Source organism: Salmo salar, chromosome 17 (assembly GCF_965601325.2).
Source record: "Salmo salar chromosome 17, fSalSal1, whole genome shotgun sequence".
In the NCBI taxonomy this organism is placed as follows: Eukaryota; Metazoa; Chordata; class Actinopteri; order Salmoniformes; family Salmonidae; genus Salmo; species Salmo salar.
Genome location: NC_138307.1, coordinates 20,871,297 through 20,891,792, shown reverse-complemented (window position 1 = coordinate 20,891,792; position 20,496 = coordinate 20,871,297). Strand labels below are relative to the sequence as shown.

The 20,496-nt window shown below is 45.6% G+C and overlaps 2 protein-coding genes across 2 annotated transcripts in view; both read left to right on the top strand.

Moving 5' to 3' along the window:
• Nucleotides 1-15,780, top strand: part of LOC106575677 (tetraspanin-7) — a 31,657-nt gene extending 15,877 nt beyond the window's left edge. The window contains exons 2-8 of the mRNA XM_014152310.3: nucleotides 6,650-6,838; nucleotides 9,006-9,080; nucleotides 9,346-9,441; nucleotides 9,609-9,764; nucleotides 9,845-9,928; nucleotides 11,001-11,082; nucleotides 12,512-15,780. Coding sequence (XP_014007785.2) covers nucleotides 6,650-6,838; nucleotides 9,006-9,080; nucleotides 9,346-9,441; nucleotides 9,609-9,764; nucleotides 9,845-9,928; nucleotides 11,001-11,069 — 669 coding nt within the window. The 3' untranslated portion in view covers nucleotides 11,070-11,082; nucleotides 12,512-15,780. The remainder of the gene's footprint in view (nucleotides 1-6,649; nucleotides 6,839-9,005; nucleotides 9,081-9,345; nucleotides 9,442-9,608; nucleotides 9,765-9,844; nucleotides 9,929-11,000; nucleotides 11,083-12,511) is intronic.
• A 977-nt stretch (nucleotides 15,781-16,757) lies between these two features.
• LOC106575673 (mid1-interacting protein 1-B) lies at nucleotides 16,758-18,375 on the top strand. Its single transcript, XM_014152305.3, has 2 exons — nucleotides 16,758-16,917; nucleotides 17,121-18,375. The coding sequence occupies exon 2, from the start codon at nucleotides 17,437-17,439 to the stop codon at nucleotides 17,908-17,910; it is 474 nt and encodes a 157-aa protein (XP_014007780.1). The 5' UTR covers nucleotides 16,758-16,917; nucleotides 17,121-17,436; the 3' UTR covers nucleotides 17,911-18,375.
• Nucleotides 18,376-20,496: the final 2,121 nt, after the last annotated feature.

Here is a 20,496-nt window from a genome sequence, read left to right as displayed (position 1 = left end):
TTACTAACTGCCCACTATAGTGATTATTAAGGGTTGACAACTGTCAGTGGCAACTCTGCTTGGAACAACGTCATGACATAAAAGTCCCCCACGGTTCATCCTAATCCTCTGAGTGGTGACAGTGGTGACCCCATGCTGTCCTGGCATCTGCCTTACTCTGTTGTCACAGAAAACAACATGAATCTGCCCATCAGGACGGAACCTGTTCAAAGTCTGAGGAGTTGTCATGGTGCTCTTATTTCTAGTTCCTTTCTCGTTCTGTATATTAACAGCCACAAATGGTTTGCCATCGACCAGATGTATTGGGACTGCACACGGGTGCTGGTAGCTTGCCAAGAAATATTACCTCGAACCCATCGTCAGTAAAAAACAGCATGTGGTTGTACCACTATCTTCACAAACCTAATTTTGTATTTCTGCGAGGCCAGCAGCTGCAGTGATAGACGGATGAGGAGAATGTCCGGAGGGAAATTGCCATAGCTGACGAATTCCATTACCTCTGTCAGGCTGTGTGAAGACTCCAATCTGGTGTTGAAATGAAACTAGCTCCTGTGCACCATCCGCGACGGACTCTGATAAAAGTGGCTCACTTTAACAGACTGGGAACTTCAGCGTTTATAGGTAAAATGGCTGACTTACCTATTCCTGCTCTGCAAGCCCTAGTTCACTCAAAATCAACATAGGCTACACACAGTACATCACAGTGTAAAGGGACTTCGCCATCTAGCATCGTGTATACATTTGTGTTTCAGATGTTGAATTTATTTTTACTGTAACCGAAACACGTGCAGTGTAACTGGCATAAAGGGTTGAAACCCTATGACCATGTCTCATGACTGTGGTGTAACGTCCCAGCTGAGATAATATACAGTACACATAAATACTTAAACACATAGCCCTGCTGAGTTAACTGAGGCCAATATGGCCGCCGACTGCAACACACCCCACAGGGCCTCTGCTTCATTTTAGCGGGGCTCTTTTTGTCAGTCCCCTCACACACACACATACACACACACATACACACACATACACACACACACACACACACACCATTTCCCCTTAATCCCTCCTGCCTAGGACGGTATCCCCTGCTGATGGAGCATGTAGGGGGCCCTTCGCTTGCTACAGCAGATGGCTCCATGAATCATTCATAGTGTCACGTTGAATAAGACATGAACACTGTAGAAGAGAGGAAACTGAGGACAGGGGAACGGTACATTACAGGGAAATGAACCTGCCGCTGCTCCCAGACATTACTAGAGAAGAGACAGTGGATGGGCATGAGATGGGGACAGAGAGAACTCATTCATATGCTATCTCTCAGATGTGTTCAACAGCGCTGTCTAAGTGTCATGCTACATGTCGGGCAGTGACTCATCTCTCGCTCTCTTTAATCTCTCTCTCTTGTATCTCTCACTAAATACACTCTCTCTTCCCTCCCTTTGTCTTCCTCTCTTTCGTGCTCTGTTTCTCACTCTACCTTTCTCTCCATCTCTCTCTCTCTCTCTCTCTCTCTGTCTCTCTCTCTCTCCATCTCTCTCTCCATCTCTCTCTCTCTCTCTCTCTCTCTCTCTCTCTCTCCATCTCTCTCTCTCTCTCTCTCTCCATCTCTCTCTCTCTCTCTCTCTCTCTCTCTCTCTCTCTCTCTCTCTCCTCTCTCTCTCTCTCTCTCTCTCTCTCTCTCCATCTCAACTCTCTCTCTCTCTCTCTCTCCATCTCAACTCTCTCTCTCTCTCTCTCTATCTCTCACTCTTTCTCTCTCTCTCTCTCTCTCTCTCTCTCTCTCTCTCTCCATCTCTCTCTCTCTCTCTCTCTCTCTCTCTCCATCTCAACTCTCTCTCTCTCTCTCTCTCTCTCTCTATCTCTCACTCTTTCTCTCTCTCTCTCTCTCTCTCTCTCTCTCTCTCTCTCTCTCTCTCTCTCTCTCCATCTCTCTCTCTCTCTCTCTCCATCTCTCTCTCTCTCTCTCTCTCTCTCTCTCTCTCTCTCTCTCCATCTCTCTCTCTCTCTCTCTCTCTCTCTCTCTCTCCATCTCAACTCTCTCTCTCTCTCTCCATCTCAACTCTCTCTCTCTCTCTCTCTCTCTATCTCTCACTCTTTCTCTCTCTCTCTCTCTCTCTCTCTCTCTCTCTCCATCTCTCTCTCTCTCTCTCTCTCTCTCTCGCTCTCTCTCTCTCTCTCAGTGTCTGACTCACTCCATCTGTGAGAGTGTTGCTGTTCCTTCTCATGCTGTGTTCTTGGGTAATCAGGCAGACAGACAGACAGGGAGGGAGACAGGCAGGCAGGCAGGCAGGCAGGGAGGCAGGGAGGCAGGCAGGCAGGCAGGGAGGCAGGGAGGCAGGCAGGCAGGCAGACAGGGAGGGAGGGAGGGAGGGAGCCAGGGAGGGAGGGAGAATGGCAGACAGGGAGGGGGGGAGGGAGGCAGGCAGGCAGGCTGCTCTGTATGTGTCAGCGGGCCTCTGACGCACGGCCAGCACCAGACATGCTCAGAATCACAACAGCATTTCCCAACGCATGATGGCTACAGGGAGGTGATGCTATTTGCGTCCCAAATGGCACCCTCTTCCCTATATAGTGCACTACTTTTGACCAGAGCCCTATGGGAAGTGTACTATGTAGGGAATAGGGTGCCATTTGGGATGCATCCCCTGTTCCACTGCTCAAGGTAGATGTTGCCCTTTACCACAGAACTAGGATCAAATCTCTATAACTCCTATCCTAAACTTAACCATCAGGGGAATGACAAAATATCTGACCCTGTATCAGTGGTTAGGTAGCCTTTTTCCATGTGCTTCCTCTCTGCCGTGTTCGTTGTCATGTTAACCATGAGGCATAGCAATGATAAGGGAATTTCTTAGCTGTGCCACTACTACCATGCACTCCTTCCTGGTCTGAAACTGTGGTGATGCAGTTATTTCTGTGCCTCAGCAGCATGCAGCTCTGGTATCTGTGTCACACAGTCATTAGCATGGCCATGAGACACACCGATCTGGGGGGGAACTTTTTTCTGGTTCATATACAGTCAATGAACTAAGCCTACCAGACCCAGCTGCTAATGCATTGGGGCCTGTGGGAGAGCCACCCCTTAAGCAGACCAGAACTGTGACCATTTCTTTCAATGGCAAACGACCTGAGTGGGACCTCTTTATTTATACACCATCTTTGATATAGATCTCTCCGATAAAGTCTTCCTCTGCTGCTGTTCTGTGTGGGTTAGACACATATTGGTTTGGGGCGGCAGGTAGCCTAGTGGTTAGAGCATTGGGCCAGTAACCGAAAGGTTGCTAGATCAAATCCCTGAGCTGACAAGGTAAAAATCTGTCGTTCTGCCCCTGAACTAGGCAGTTAACCCACTGTTCCTAGGCCGTCATTGTAAATAAGAATTTGTTCTTAACTTACTTGACTGGTTAAATAAAATATTGAATAGGCTGATATTTATGGCAGATGGTGGACTAAGAGTCTTATGATACTGCGTTCACATCTCACACCAGCTGAGCCAACGCCTTCTGGCTTGTGTAAGGAAGGAGTGATCTTCTACCAGAGAAGCTATAAGGTGAGATAAGATAAGCATATTTAGTTATGGTTGAGGGCAGGGGTGAACGTTTCTTCAGTGATGTCACTGCTATGCTAGTAAGGGACGACTAGCCGCCTTAACTATGAAGAAAACCTTGACCCAACCCTGCAAACTGCTAACTGGTTTTACAAAGAAAGGAACTCCAGTTATTGTCATTTTAGATGTAATCCTGATTCCTGATCTTCCCTACCACACAGATGCTGTTAATTAATGACTGAAATATGCATATATTAATTATAATGGAGAGATATAGAGAGGAACTCCATGGAGAACCCAGTCCTTGAGTGGAACCCCTGCTTTGAACAAGGACCCCAAATCCCCAAAGTGAATACATTAACCCACTTTTCACTCCACATTCATTTAATGATATGGAGGAGGAGACCCATGTTTTTTGTGTATATGTGGGGCTCCGGAGTGGCGCAGCGGTCTAAGGCACTGCATCTCAGTGCTAGAGGTGTCACTACAGACCCTGGTTCAATTCCAGGCTGTATCACCATGGGCTGTGATTGGGAGTCCGATAGGACGGTGCACAATTGGCCCAGCGTCGTCCGGGTTAGGGTTTGGCCGACATTGTAAATAAGAATTTGTTCTTAACTGACTTGCCTAGTTAAATAAAGGTCAAATAATAATTTACCAGGTACATGTTGAGGTGAGATAGTACCAGTAGTAGCCTTCCTTTCTAGACCCACAATCTCACACTGTTCAGGACAGTTTTTATTATTTTTTTTTCCTCATCAAAGGGAATGGGATCTTCTGCTCTGGACAGGTGGACGTGCCACTGCTGTATTCCTTGAGCTGTTCTTGTCTAATAATGTTCTGTATTACGTCATTCTGTATTATGTTTCATGTTTTGTGTGGACCCCAGGAAGAGTAGCTGCTGCTTTTGCAACAGCTAATGGGGATCCTAATAAAATACCAAATTCCAGTCTTTACCAATACCCACAGCACCATCTGCTGGTTCAAGAACACACTACTAGAGGGCTCGACACAGTAGTCTGGTGCACACAATTATTTATTTATACACTAGATGACTGATAGGGGGCGCTGTGTTGGCACTCCCTCACAGTTGTAAAACATATTTTCTAAGCAATAGAAACGCATGTAATGTGTACATTTGTTTTTGCCTCGTTTATTCTGTTGCAGACACATTAATGCATACTATTATATTATGTGAGCTAAACATAAAATAACAATATATGAAAACATATTCCTTAAAGTATAATTTGTTTTATTGCTGATGTTACTGTCCCCACTTCAACAAAAAATACTTAAATACATGTTCTTGGAACATTTAACTGAAATACAGTAGCATTCCATGTATTCCTGTGAAGGACTGGTCCTACTGGGGAGTGCCAATATGGCCGACAGGTGGCTTCAAAGCCTCTCAATGGCCGATACATAGCATACACTTACATACATTTACAAAATAGCCTCCAACACCCTACTCAACAAATTGGATGCAGTCTATCACAGTGCCATCTGTTTTGTCACCAAAGCCCCATATACAACCCACCACTGCAACCTGTACGCTCTCGTTGGCTGGCCCTCGCTTCATACTTGTCGCCAAACCCACTGGTTCCAGGTCATCTACAAGACCCTGCTAGGTAAAGTCCCGCCTTATCTCAGCTCGCTGGTCACCATAGCAGCACCCACCCGTAGCACGCGCTCCAGCAGGTGTATTTCACTGGTCACCCCCAGGGCCAATTCCTCCTTTGGCCGCCTCTCCTTCCAGTTCTCTGCTACCAATGACTGGAACGAACTAAAAAAATCTCTGAAACTGGAAACACTTATCTCCCTCACCAGCTTTAAGCACCAGCTGTCAGAGCAGCTCACAGATCACTGCACCTGTACATAGCCCATCTATAATTTAGCCCAAACAACTACCTCTTCCCCTACTGTATTTATTTATTTATTTTGCTCCCTTGCACCCCAGCATTTCTACTTTGCACATTCACCTACTGCAAATCTACCATTCCAGTGTTTTTTAATTGCTATATTGTATTTACTTCGCCACCGTGGCCTTTTTATTGCCTTTACCTCCCTTATCTCACCTCATTTGCTCACATTGTATATAGACTTGTTTTTGTACTGTATTATTGACTGTATGTTTGTTTTACTCCATGTGTAACTCTGTGTTGTTGTATGTGTCGAACTGCTTTGCTTTATCTTGGCCAGGTCACAGTTGTAAATGAGAACTTGTTCTCAACTTGCCTACCTGGTTAAACAAAGGTAAAATAAATCTCAGTCTCCTAACCTGCTACATTAATTATCCTAACCTGTGGTGTAAGTTCTCCTAACCTTCTATGAAAAAATTATTTTTCTCCTTATGAATATGGAGTTTTTCCTGGTCACGATACATGGTCAGGAACCAGTCATCATTCATGAGTAGGGCCAAAGATGATGGAAAAATCAAGATATCCCATGAAGGCTGTTTGCCATTGAAACAAATGTTCACAGTTCCCATCTACTTAATGGAATTTGTATTTGTTTCATAGACCCATTGTTGACATTGACCCAAAAAATGTTGCTTGTCGGCGCTCAAGTTTTCAAGATATGTAACTTTCAAAATACAGAAATCATCATACGGTATGATTTCTGTATTTTGAAAGTGAAATATCTTGAAAACTTGACAGCAGCTGGGTCTGGTCTACTTAGTAAGTATTAGTTATTTTTAACCAGAAAAAAGGAGCCTATAAAATGTCTCGCTTTCTCTTCTGTCTCATGAGCCATGCAGTGAGGATTCAGATTCTTTCATTGGGTGGCAGCAAAGAGCTATCTCCAGTGCCACTAACAGCATTATAGTAGATCGGCAGTGTATCATTTATAGTGTAATCAATGGTTTATTACATAGAGAAATTGACTGGTTTTATGGACGACTGCTTAAACAGACCACTGACATTTCATATTATATGTAACGTGTCATTTAGCATGAAGCTGTGATGGCTGTGTTACAGTTGTGCCACCTATCATCTCTATGGGTCTGAAAACTCCAGGGATGCCCTTGATGACTTTTCAGTGACAGGGCTCTAATGCTCTTTCACCTTATCTCACCTCTCTCTCTCTCTCTCTGTCCAGATCACGGGGGCGATCCTCTTAGCTGTGGGACTATGGGGGAAGTTTATGCTGGGTGCGTACATATCTATCATCGCTGACAGCTCCACCAATGCTCCTTACGTTCTCATCGGCACCGGAACATGCATCATCGTGTTCGGACTGTTTGGATGCTTCGCTACCTGCCGCGGGAGCCCATGGATGCTCAAGCTGGTGAGAGCTAGGAGAAGTTGGTGAGAGCTAGGATAAGTTGGTGAAGGCTAGCAGAAGTTGATGAGAGCTAGGAGAAGTTGATGAGAGCTAGGAGAAGTTGATGAGAGCTAGGAGAAGTTGATGAGAGCTAGGAGAAGTTGATGAGAGCTAGGAGAAGTTGATGAGAGCTAGGGGAAGTTGTTGAGAGCTAGGAGAAGTTGGTGAGAGCTAGGAGAAGTTGGTGAGAGCTAGGAGAAGTTGGTGAGAGCTAGGAGAAGTTGGTGAGAGCTAGGAGAAGTTGGTGAGAGCTAGGAGAAGTTGATGAGAGCTAGGAGAAGTTGATGAGAGCTAGGAGAAGTTGATGAGAGCTAGGAGAAGTTGATGAGAGCTAGGAGAAGTTGATGAGAGCTAGGAGAAGTTGGTGAGAGCTAGGAGAAGTTGGTGAGAGCTAGGAGAAGGTGGTGAGAGCTAGGAGAAGGTGGTGAGAGCTAGGAGAAGGTGGTGAGAGCTAGGAGAAGGTGGTGAGAGCTAGGAGAAGGTGGTGAGAGCAAGGAGAAGTTGGTGAGAGCTAGGAGAAGTTGATGAGCGCTAAGAGAAGTTGGTGAGAGCTAGGAGAAGCTGGTGAGAGCTAGAAGTTGATGAGAGCTATGAGAAGCTGGTGAGAGCTAGGAGAAGCTGGTGAGAGCTAGAAGAAGCTGGTGAGAGCTAGGAGAAGTTGGTGAGAGCTATGAGAAGTTGGTGAGAGCTAGGAGAAGTTGGTGAGAGCTAGGAGAAGTTGGTGAGAGCTAGGAGAAGTTGATGAGCGGTATGACAAGTTGGAGAAGATGATGAGAGCTAGGAGACGCTGGTGAGAGCTAGGAGAAGTTGGTGAGAGTTAGGAGAAATTGGTGAGAGCTAGGAGAAATTGGTGAGAGCTAGGAGAAGTTGGTGAGAGCTAGGAGAAGTTGGTGATAGCTAGGAGAAGTTGGTGAGAGCTAGGAGAAGTTGGTGAGAGCTAGGAGAAGTTGGTGAGAGCTAGGAGAAGTTGGTGAGAGCTAGGAGAAGTTGGTGAGAGCTAGGAGAAGTTGGTGAGCGCTAGGAGAAGTTGGTGAGAGCTAGGAGAAGCTGGTGAGAGCTAGAAGTTTATGAGAGCTATGACAAGTTGGAGAAGTTAGTGAGAGCTAGGAGAAGTTGGTGAGAGCTAGGAGAAGCTGGTGAGAGCTAGAAGAAGCTGGTGAGAGCTAGGAGAAGTTGATGAGAGCTAGGAGAAGTTGGTGAGAGGTAGGAGAAGTTGGTGAGAGCTAGGAGAAGTTGGTGAGAGCTAGGGGAAGTTGGTGAGAGCTAGGAGAAGTTGGTGAGCGCTAGAAGTTGGTGAGAGCTAGGAGAAGTTGGTGAGAGCTAGGAGAAGTTGGTTAGAGCTAGAGAAGTTGATGAGAGCTAGGAGAAGTTGATGAGAGGTATGACAAGTTGGAGAAGTTGGTGAGAGCTAGGAGAAATTGGTGAGAGCTAGGAGAAGTTGGTGAGAGTTAGGAGAAATTGGTGAGAGCTAGGAGAAATTGGTGAGAGCTAGGAGAAGTTGGTGAGAGCTAGGAGAAGTTGGTGAGAGCTAGGAGAAGTTGGTGAGAGCTAGGAGAAGTTGGTGAGAGCTAGGAGAAGTTGGTGAGCGCTAGGAGAAGTTGGTGAGAGCTAGGAGAAGCTGGTGAGAGCTAGGAGAAGCTGGTGAGAGCTAGGAGAAGCTGGTGAGAGCTAGGAGAAGTTGGTGAGAGCTAGGAGAATCTGGTGAGAGCTAGGATAAGTTGGTGAGAGCTAGAGGAGTTGGTGAGAGCTAGGAGAATCTGGTGAGAGCTAGAGGAGTTGGTGAGAGCTAGAGGAGTTGGTGAGAGCTTGGAGAAGTTGTCATCCGAGTAACTCAAATTTGTCTATTTCTTCCCAATGGGGAAGAAACAGAATTCAACATCTATTCCACATTGGTTCAACGTAATATCATTGAAATGATGTGGAAACAACATTAATTCTACCAGTTTGTTTGCCCACTGGGTTTGTTTATGTCTTTGTTTCGTTTTTGATTTAAAAAATGTCTTCCTTTCCTACTGTCATTCAACGTTCCTTGCAGTGTTTCGAGGATCTTATTGTGAGCAAAGGGTGAGAAAGTCTGCAAAATGTAACTCAGTGGCCGTTTTGTGGCGCCCTGTGTGCCCTCTCTCTGCAGTATGCCATGTTCCTGTCCTTGATCTTCCTGGCAGAGCTTGTGGCTGGCATCTCCGGCTTTGTCTTTCGTCATGAGGTAGGTGGCCCTGCCATACCTGCCTCTGGCACTCACCCACAAGATCATGAGTACCCACCCAGTGGGCACAGATGTCAATTCAACGTCTATTCCACGTTAGTTCAACGTAATTTTGTTGAACTGACGTGGAAACAATGTTGATTCAACCAGTGTGTGCCCAGTGGGCAGAATTCATGGGGATAAGAATTAATTCAATCAGTCAGAGTGTCCATCTGTTTCACAACAACAACTGAACACAACAAGAACTGTGTGTTTGTGTTCCCAGATAAAGGGTACCTTCCAGAGGACCTTCAGTGAGGCGGTGAAGAACTACAATTCCCAGGACGAGAGGAGCCTGGCCGTGGACAATGTGCAGCGCAGTGTGAGTGATGGTGATTTTGACAGCCAAATTAGGATTGTGATTAAAAACGGATTGTGATAAATCTCTCTCTCTCCACCCCCCCCCTCTCTCTCTCTTGCTCTTTCTCCATCTCTCTCTCTTGCTCTCTCTCCCTCTCCATCTCTCTCCATCCCTCTCTCTCCCTCCAGTTGAAATGCTGTGGTGTGTTGAACTACACCAGCTGGTTGTCCAGTATCTGGTTCCCTAACAACGGCATCCCACCCAGCTGCTGTGCCAGCATCTCTGACTGTAACTCTTCTGACCTGCGCAATGTCACCATAGCCCCCAGCAAGGTCCACCAGCAGGTCAGACACACACACACACGGACAGACAGACACACACCGTACACACTGACAAACACACTCACTTGTCTTGTCTTCTACAGGGCTGTTATGAGCTGGTGACTGACTTCATTGAGACTAACATGGGGATCATTGCTGGAGTGACATTTGGAATAGCTGTCTCACAAGTAAGTAACAGTATGGACCAGCTGTTCTTCCACTCTCCTCCTGTGTGTGTGTGAGCGTGCGCCCAGTGCAGGTTATTAATGATTACACACGGCTGGGGCGATGTTCGCCGCGGCTCCTTCAGACCCAATCAGCTAGTCCGCCACTCAGAGCCTGTTCCATCACACACATACCATTCAGGCGCGCCTCGGGAACTATTATGCAGACCAGAGTACAAGAGCACACACACACGCTCTCCATCCCTCTCGCTTTTCCACATACGCATACAGACACACACACTCTCTCTCTCTCCCCTACCTCCTTCCTTCTCCAGATCCCTTTCTCTCCATTCCTCGTCTCTCTCCATTTCTCCTCTCTCTCCCTCTCTCATTTCTCCTCTCACTCCTTCGCTCTCTCTTTCTCTCTCTCTACTCTGCGCGAGTGTGGTCGTTACCTCCTGCTCGGGCTGACATGCTCGATTAGCCCCACAGCGCCGCTCGTCGTCACAGCGACCCCCTCCATTACCCTTAATGGGCCTGGGGGAGGTAGGTAGAGAGAGTGAGAGTGTGTGTGTGTCTCCGTGGATGCTGTGACCTGCGACGGCCTGCTCTTCTGCAGTCCCGAGCCCATTAATTGCACCGTAAACGTTATGGAGGGAAACGGCGAGGGGAGAAGGAGGGGTGGCAGAGAGATCAATGACACCTCTTAGAGGAGCAGCCACCCCTTTAATGCATCTTATCCCTATCCCTCCTCTCTTCCTTCCCTGATCCCTCCTCTCCTCCTTCCCTGATCCCTCATTGGCCCTCCATCCCCCGGCAATGAGGATGGATGGAAGAGGGAGAGGGTGGAGGGAAGAGGGGGAGGATAGAGGGAAGAGGGGGAGAATGGAGGGGGGAGGGAAGAGGGGAATGGTGGAGGGAAGACTGAGGAACTCTACGAGAGATGATTTATTGTGTGCTGTTGGAACTGACTCATTTTCATCACCACCCCTCTCTCTCTCTCTTCCTCCTCTCTCTACTCTCTCTCTCATCCCCATTATCTCACTCTCTCTTTCTGCCACTCCCTCTTTTTCACACTCTCTCTCTTTCTCTTCAGTCATTTGGTATGCTGTTGGCATGCTGTCTGTCGCGGCTTATCACTGCCAACCAATATGAGATGGTGTAGCAGTGAGGTGCAGGTGAGTCTGACACACACACAAATACTTTATTTGAATCCACCAATCAAATGTAAAAAAAAGGATCCAAACATTTCAAAGGTCCCTGTATGCATGGCACTCAAGGGTACAGAAAGCACCTCCTTCTCCAAACAGCTAGGCTGCCCACGACAGCTGAAACAGAGCAGTACCTAGCCAATTGCTTTGCCCTAGTTTTTGTCAGGCCCGCAATCTGGAGGCCACGCACTGCAAGCCTGTGTACGTGGCCGAGACTGCCAAATATCAACCCCACCAGCTTGCACCTCCACCCCAGGCTGTCCCAGCATGCCACGAGGGGCTGGTATTTAAGCAGCTTCTCAGCAAGTCCTGCTCCATGTAGCCATCCAATGAGCAGCCCACTTCCAAAATGAACACCTCCCCCCACAACAACAACATCTGGCACACAGGAAAACCCATCGTCATCAATATCAAACGAGCTTCCCTCACACAAGAATGTTTATGCATACGTGCTGTTGGTGAGACCACTTGTCCCACCTTGCTGGCTATCAGGTCAACAAGGCGGTCATGTCTAGCAATGTATAAATCCTTGTATGATCAGCAGCCATTCACAACATGGGCAATGGACTCCATTTCATTTGACTCATGTAGAATACAAAATGGGTCATTATCTGCAGGGTACCAGAGTGCTACAAACACAACACACACACACAAACGTGATCTCACTATGCAAGGTGGTTATCGCTAGCTCACACCTTCCCAGCAGGCCCCTCTAATTGGCCGTCCTCGACTGTGCTGCTGTGGATTATAAATAAAGCTGTTTGGCTCGCAATTAAACACTCTGATTTATACTGTGTTGGCAGGGCTGTGTGGCGTGATTATGCCTTAAAGAGTTAGAATCCCCCACTTCTCCCCCCTATGACACACTGGCTTAACCTCATAGGGTTTAGCCTGCTAGCAGTTAGCATGGCCGAGCTTCACCAGAGCGTCATTGTCAATTCGAAGCTTGCAGAAACTGTTACTGGCTCCTATCCACCAGACACTGGTTGGCTGTTTCGTCACTTCAGAAGCCTCAGGGCTCTAAATAGACCTAAAGCCTGGCACGGGAGGCTCCGGGAGGGTTAACCGACAGACTGCGTTCCACAGGTGCAGAGAGAGAGTGGCATTTAGGCTTCTTACACACATCACAGTCCAAAGGCTCCGCTCATTACAGCAGACAAATGGCTATCCCTCTGGCTGTGTGGCGGCCCCGCAGAGACTTCTCAGGGAGATCTGTCTTCCAAAAGCTTCAGGTGACAAGTTCCAAAAGAGAGGATCCCCTCGTTGTCACTGATTATGGGTGGTGGTGATGGTGTTTTCAGGGAATGTAGACACACATGCGCAGACACACACGTACACCACAATCATGTTGAGCCTCTCTGTGATTGTCGGCACCTTTGTTCTTGTTTCCTTCCAGGGAGACCAGGAGGAGGAGAGAGTACACGTCACCTTGGAAACTGGGGAGGAACACACCCAAACGCTGGCACACTCCATTCTTACTTTTCCACTCCTTATCTTTCTTACTTTATCGCTCTCTTTTTCTCTCTTTCATCTCTTTGAACACATTCCTTAATATGCCATCATGCCATGATTAAAAATGTTACCTTTCAAGACCTTAATTCTTCTAAAATGAATGGTTGTCGATTAGCACCTGCCTCAGCCATATGCTCCGATCCAGGCATGCCATGCCTAATTCAAACAGTATCAATCTTCACTTACACAAGTTGACAATATTCCTAAGAAATTGCCTTGATGGAACATAGCCGTCGAAAGAAGAGCTATCTCCCCCAGTGTAAATTTCCTGGAAATAATTTGAGAGATGCCATCAGAATTTCCAATATGAGGTCTTTGAAAGAAACTTGAGCCCACTCAGAAGGGACTGAGTTTCTCTAACTGACACACACACACACTCACGCACACAGCATCTGCTTTTTGCTTCTACATGGACAACAGTAAACCTACATCCTGCTTCTAATGACTATCACTCTAAATGACCTTGTACAAGTTGCTCTCTGTGGATGTGTATTTATGATGCGTTTAGATCCTCTGTATTCAGTTGAGTCCTGTACTTGGTGATCTCTGCCACTCCCTCCCCTGTGCCTTCTGTCTGTCAGTTAGTTAGTCATAATGTTGTTTTGTTGTTGTAATATTTAATTTCATTTTAAAAGTCTTAACTAGTCATGCGTGTTTCTATAACAGTAGTCTGAGACACAGCCATTTTTCTGGTTTAAACCCCAGTTTTGGTGTTCAAATGTTTTTACACATTCACCTTCTGCTTGAGATTACATTACATTTACATTTAAGTCATTTAGCAGACGCTCTTATCCAGAGCGACTTACAAAATGGTGCATTCACCTTATGATATCCAGTGGAACAACCACTTTACAATAGTGCATCTAAATCTTTTAAGGGGGGGGGGGGGGTTAGAAGGATTACTTTATCCTATCCTAGGTATTCCTTAAAGAGGTGGGGTTTCAGGTGTCTCCGGAAGGTGGTGATTGACTCCGCTGTCCTGGCGTCGTGAGGGAGCTTGTTCCACCATTGGGGTGCCAGAGCAGTGAACAGTTTTGACTGGGCTGAGCGGGAACTGTGCTTCCTCAGAGGTAGGGGGGCCAGCAGGCCAGTGGTGGATGAACGCAGTGCCGTTGTTTGGGTGTAGGGCCTGATCAGAGCCTGAAGGTATGGAGGTGCCGTTCCCTTCACAGCTCCGTAGGCAATCACCATGGTCTTGTAGCGGATGCGAGCTTCAACTGGAAGCCAGTGGAGAGAGCGGAGGAGCGGGGTGACGTGAGAGAACTTGGGAAGGTTGAACACCAGACGGCCTGCGGCGTTCTGGATGAGTTGTAGGGGTTTAATGGCACAGGCAGGGAGCCCAGCCAACAGCGAGTTGCAGTAATCCAGACGGGAGATGACAAGTGCCTGGATTAGGACCTGCGCCGCTTCCTGTGTGAGGCAGGGTCGTACTCTGCGAATGTTGTAGAGCATGAACCTACAGGATCGGGTCACCGCCTTGATGTTAGTGGAGAACGACAGGGTGTTGTCCAGGATCACGCCAAGGTTCTTAGCACTCTGGGAGGAGGACACAAGGGAGTTGTCAACCGTGATGGCGAGATCATGGAACGGGCAGTCCTTCCCCGGGAGGAAGAGCAGCTCCGTCTTGCCGAGGTTCAGCTTGAGCTGGTGATCCGTCATCCACACTGATATGTCTGACAGACATGCAGAGATGCGATTCGCCGCCTGGTTATCAGAAGGGGGAAAAGAGAAGATTAATTGTGTGTCGTCTGCATAGCAATGATAGGAGAGACCATGTGAGGATATGACAGAGCCAAGTGACTTGGTGTATAGCGAGAATAGGAGAGGGCCTAGAACAGAGCCCTGGGGGACACCAGTGGTGAGAGCACGTGGTGCGGAGACAGATTCTCGCCACGCCACCTGGTAGGAGCGACCTGTCAGGTAGGACGCAATCCAAGCGTGGGCCGCGCCGGAGATGCCCAACTCGGAGAGGGTGGAGAGGAGGATCTGATGGTTCACAGTATCAAAGGCAGCAGATAGGTCTAGAAGGATGAGAGCAGAGGAGAGAGAGTTAGCTTTAGCAGTGCGGAGAGCCTCCGTGACACAGAGAAGAGCAGTCTCAGTTGAATGCCCAGTCTTGAAACCTGACTGATTAGGATCAAGAAGGTCATTCTGAGAGAGATAGCAGGAGAGCTGGCCAAGGACGGCACGTTCAAGAGTTTTGGAGAGAAAAGAAAGAAGGGATACTGGTCTGTAGTTGTTGACATCGGAGGGATCGAGTGTAGGTTTTTTCAGAAGGGGTGCAACTCTCGCTCTCTTGAAGACGGAAGGGACGTAGCCAGCGGTCAAGGATGAGTTGATGAGCGAGGTGAGGAAGGGGAGAAGGTCTCCGGATCGAGATCGAGATCCCACTCTATTTTACTATCCTTGTCCGTTCTCCAGCACATCCAGTTCTCTCTGTCTCTCTCTCTACACCGCCACACCCCAGTACATTCGGTTCCAATTCCCTTCCCCCTGACGAGAGAGAGAGAGAGAGAGAACTGGATGTGCTGGAGAATGGACAAGGATAGTAAAATAGAGTGGGATCGCTGCACAAAAGTCCTACCACTGAGTCATTCTCAGTGGTAGGACTTGAGGTGTTCGAGCTCGATTCGGTCTGTCATTGCTCTGGCTTGGAACAATCAAATGAAATACCACTTTTTGAAGATTTGCCACTTTTGTGTATTGCTTAAATGGAGAATCAGTAATATGACAGCAACCTCTTAGATGGTAATGACTGTAGGAGTACTAAGCTTTAGTGGGGGCCTGGGGGTAGAATGGAGTGGGGCAGACCACCGAGGTCACTGACACTGTTACTGGTTTAATTCAACTGTCATGTGAGTACAGCAAGTTGGTTCCAAGATTCTATTTCTGTAATTACTAGGATTCTTTTAGGTTTTTGTTGTTTTGTTTTGGCGTTTTGACGCATTCTGAAGTTGCTCTTTGTTTTCGAAGGATCAGTATAAAACCAATGTACAAGATCAATTAATCTCTCAATCCAAAATTGGACAGATGAAATAAGACTTTGTATAAAAAAAAGAAAACGTTTTAAAATGCATCATCAGCTAGCATGCCAACAAATGTATGTTGATATTGTGATCTTGAATCTATTAATAAAATGGTCATTACATCGTTTCAGTTGTGAGCTTCTGTTGTGAGATATTTACTCTCTCTTTTGTTTCTATAACCGAGTATTTTGATTTTTTTTTGATAATAAGGTGGGTAGTTAATCATCAATAATTAATTCTGCACCTGATAGATCCAATATAATTTACAGGTAGCAATAATGTTTTTTACCCCACGGTGTCACTATCACATCTATGAAAAACGTATTCGCGATCCCGTCTAGAAAGGGTGTTCGCGAGGCAGGCTTGACCACAGAATTAGCAATTAGAATAATTTAATTCGAGTAATTTAATAGGATTTTCATGGGCTTGACTGTAAAAAAAAAATTACGAACAAGAACAACATCCAATGAAATCCTTACCGTTTGTTACAATGTAATGTATTCACAATAGACATCCGTATTCGTGATCATTAATCAGTTACAGCATCAGAAACGATACTTTGTTGATACAGCATAAAACAACGAAGTACTTTGTTGATAGTGTATACATTGTTAAAATTGTCACTAGTACATCTACTACTTAAAATGTTTTTGTGGGCAGGAATGACGCAACCCCAGCCTGAATTAAACTCCTGCTTCAACACGTCGCTAGTTTCCTCAGACGAGCCTGCTCTATTTCACCACTCAAATTGCATAATTATGATTCCTTCCTCGCCTCCGTATTTCTTTGAAAGGATGTCATTTGAGACGCTCATATTCAAATGTACACGAGCCCTGGTTTTACTAAAACTGTGAACGCAAGTTTTTCACAGTACACATTTGAGTCATCAGTATTGAAGTGACATTATGTTATTTACTTCATAATCTCTCCAAAAGAGGAAGTATGGAAGGAAGGTAAAGATAAGTGTTTTTGTTTTTTGAAGGAAGTAAACATGTTCTAACCGGGAGCTGACTTGGCAGAAAATCAGCCGGGTTGGTGAGAAACCGGCTAAAATCTGATTGGCTGAAAACTGAGTTACGGTTTGTGGGCTGATGCAAGTACGCCACTCCTGCACATCACCGTCCTCCTGCTGGTGCTGAGGATTTATTCAACTAGCAAACTGCTATCGCTCACAACAAGCTGTCAAATTAAGACTTTATACCTTCCACAGAAGTTTAACAAGGAAGTGGTTATTCGGGAAAATACCAGGGACAATAACATCACGGTGAGTTTGTACTGCTTGAGCTCAATTTATTCTCCAAATATGGCTAGCTAGCTAATGTTAGCTGTTCATTCAGTTAGATGCTTCCGTTCTCAACTATTGGCTAGTGTAAGGATTTCTTCATTTTTGCTAAGCCTACTGTGCAACTAATGGTACTGAAATAACGTTACTTGAAAAAACTAACGGTATGGTGTCTCTTATTTCAGGTCGTTCGTCCGGTTACTTTGGCCTGAGGGGGAAAACATCCGACTGAAACAGATCCGGCAACGCCCTTAGAAAAAAGCCACTTGTTAGTCAATTAGTGTGTAACGTTAACGTTAGTACAGTTCTCACAAGGCAGACAAGACGTTTCCTCGGACCGAGTAAGCTTTTGCAGCAGCTAAATTTGTCGTTGTAATCCGATAAAAAGCATTAGCTAGTTAGCTTGCTAAGGTTGATTTCAGACTGACAGAAGCGTACAACGGTATTATCGGTGACGCGAGGTAACTAGATTGTCTGCACACGGTCAGGTCTCTCGCAAAAATGATGCAAATTTCGGATTCGTACAATCAAAAGAATTCATTGTTCAATGCAATGAACCGCTTTATTGGTGCCGTAAATAACATGGATCAGACGGTGATGCTTCCTAGTCTGCTAAGAGACGTGCCTCTAGACGAGGAAGAAGAGGTGAAAACGATATCACCGATTAGGACCGCCAGCAATGGGTCAGCCACCTATTTCCAGGACGGGGACATGTACAATTACTATGTGCTGTTAAAATCGATCAGGAATGACATCGAATGGGGGGTCCTACAAGCAGACGACAGGCGGAAAGAAAAAATGGGGGTGACCGCGTTGGACATATCCAGAATAGAATCCGATGATGATGACTTGGAGAAACAATTTCATTATCATTTGACCGGACTGCACACTGTTCTGTCCAAGCTTACCCGGAAAGCAAACACCCTCACGAACAGGTACAATCAGGAGATTGGAATAAGGGGCTGTGGACTGTGACTACTATAAAGTTGTGTGTCAGACGATAACATCAAAACGGTCATTGGTGAACAGTGGAATGGGGGGGGATGTCCTAGTGGTATCGTTTGTATTTATTCCCACAGTGGGAATGTAACCTACTAGACGTTTCATATGCATTGTTAAACATTTTCCATCAACTGTTTGAATGATTGTCTTATGTATTAATGGCTTGTTGTATGGATGGTCTATCCACGTTAAGATTTTGTTGTTGATTGGGCCACGTTGCATAATGCCAACTGACAGTGATTTCATGTTATGGTAGCAATGAGTCATTGCCATTAACTAAATCATATGCTTGATAATCTATGAACTGGAATCAAATGATTATTTTTAATTTGAGAGATTCCAAGAGATTAACACCAACTGTAAACCTTTCTTATTTAAGCAGCATTTTATTTTTCTAGAGAAATGACAGCTCAGTGATTAAACATCTACTTATTGTTATGTTGTGATCAGTTTATTTGACAGTCACTGGTTTATTGAGAGGTACACAACTTCGGCATGATAGTTTTGTGACTGATTAAACTGTAAGATTGTGATTAGTCTGTGAACTGATGCCTACAGTGGATATAGAAAGTCACCACCCCCTTGAAAAATGTTCACCTTTTGTTGCCTAACAGCCCGAAATGAAAACACATACATTTCGACTTTTTCCAGCTTTATTTACACACCGTAACCCACAATATCCAAGGGAATCTTTCTCTTCTAAACTCAAAGTAAAACAGTAAAATACCCTATTTGGATAAGTGAACACCCCCCTTTAAAATTGCAAACTTGCTGGGGTATAACCAACCACCTTCCAGATCACAAGTCAAGCTAATTGTCTTCCATCTGTGATCCATTTTAGGACTTTGATTAGTTCAGAATAAAAGCAGTTGTTCATAGAGGACAACTGCTCAATAGTGCAATTCAAAGCAAAGAATCCACTATGGTAGGAAAGGTACTGTCAAAAGATCTACGAGATAAAGTTGTGAAAAGGCACAAGTCGGGATGGATATAAAAAGATTTCAAAATCTTTGTCTCTCGAAGCATAGTTAAGACCATTATTAACAAGTGGTTAAGGCGTATGGCACCACCCAGATCCCGCATAGATCAGGCCTTCCCTCCAAACTGGATGACCGGGCAAGGAGGAGACTGATCAGAGAGGCTACCAAGAAGCCATTGGTGACTTTGAAGGAGTTTCAGGCCTTTATGGCAAAGACTGGTCAATGTGTGCATGTGCCCACTATCACAAGCGCTCCACAAATCTGGCCTCTATGGTAGGGTGGCAAGAAAAGGAAAAAAAACACATCAAGTCTTGTTTGAGCTTTGCCAAAAAGCACATTGTAGATTCTGGGGCCAAGTGGCAAAAGATGCTGTGGTCAGATGAGACCAAAATTGAACCTTTTGGTCTGAATGCAAAGCAATATGTCTGGCGAAAACCCAATACATCTTTCCACCCAAAGAACACCAAGCCTACAGTAAAGAACACCATGCCTACAGTAAAGAACACCATGCCTACAGTAAAGAACACCATGCCTACAGTAAAGAACACCATGCCTACAGTAAAGAACACCATGCCTACAGTAAAGAACACCATGCCTACAATAAAACATGGCGGTGGCAGCATCCTATTGTGGTGTTTCTATTCAGCAGGGGCAGCATAGAAGGGAAAATGGACAGTGCAAAATACCAACAGATTCTTGAGGAGAACAGGCTGCCCTCTGCCAGGAAGATGGTTAACTTTTCAACATGACAATGACCCAAAGTACACTGCCAAAGCAACCGTACAGTGGCTGAAAGACAAGAAGGTGAATGTCCTTGAGTACCTAATCAGCCCCGACCTAAATCCCATTGAGAATCTGTGGAATGACTTGAAGAGTGCAGTCCTTAAGCGGTCACCATGCAATTTGACTGAACTTCAACAATTCTGCAAGGAAGAATGGGCAAATATTGCGCAGTCTAGGTGTGCAAAGTCAGTAGAGACGTATCAAATATTGCGCAGTCTAGGTGTGCAAAGTCAGTAGAGACGTATCAAATATTGCGCAGTCTAGTTGTGCAAAGTCAGTAGAGACGTATTCAAAGAGACTCGTGACTAATTCAAGCAAAAGGGGGTTCAACCAAGTGTTAACTTGGGGGTGTTCACTTATCCAAATAGGGTATTTTGCAGTTTTAATTTTAGTACATATTTTGTACGTTTTTGTAAGAATTATAAAAATAATACTTGGATATTCTGGGTTACTGTGTGTAAATATAGCCGAAAAGTCATTTTATGTGTTTTCATTTCAGGCTGTAACAACATGCCCAAACCGGACGCGTGTGTGTGCCGCGTGCGCAAGTTGAGTTTGTCCCCCCACGCCAAACGCGATCACAACACGCAGGTTGAAATATTAAAACAAACTCAGAACCATTTATTATCTTAATTTGGGGACAGGTCGAAGAGCATTAAACATTTATGGCAATTTAGCTTGCAGTTGCTAGCTAATTTGTCCTATTTAGCGAGCTTGATGTTGCTAGCTAATTTGTCATATTTAGCTAGCTTGCTGTTGATAGCTAATTTGTCCTGGGATATAAACATTGGGTTGT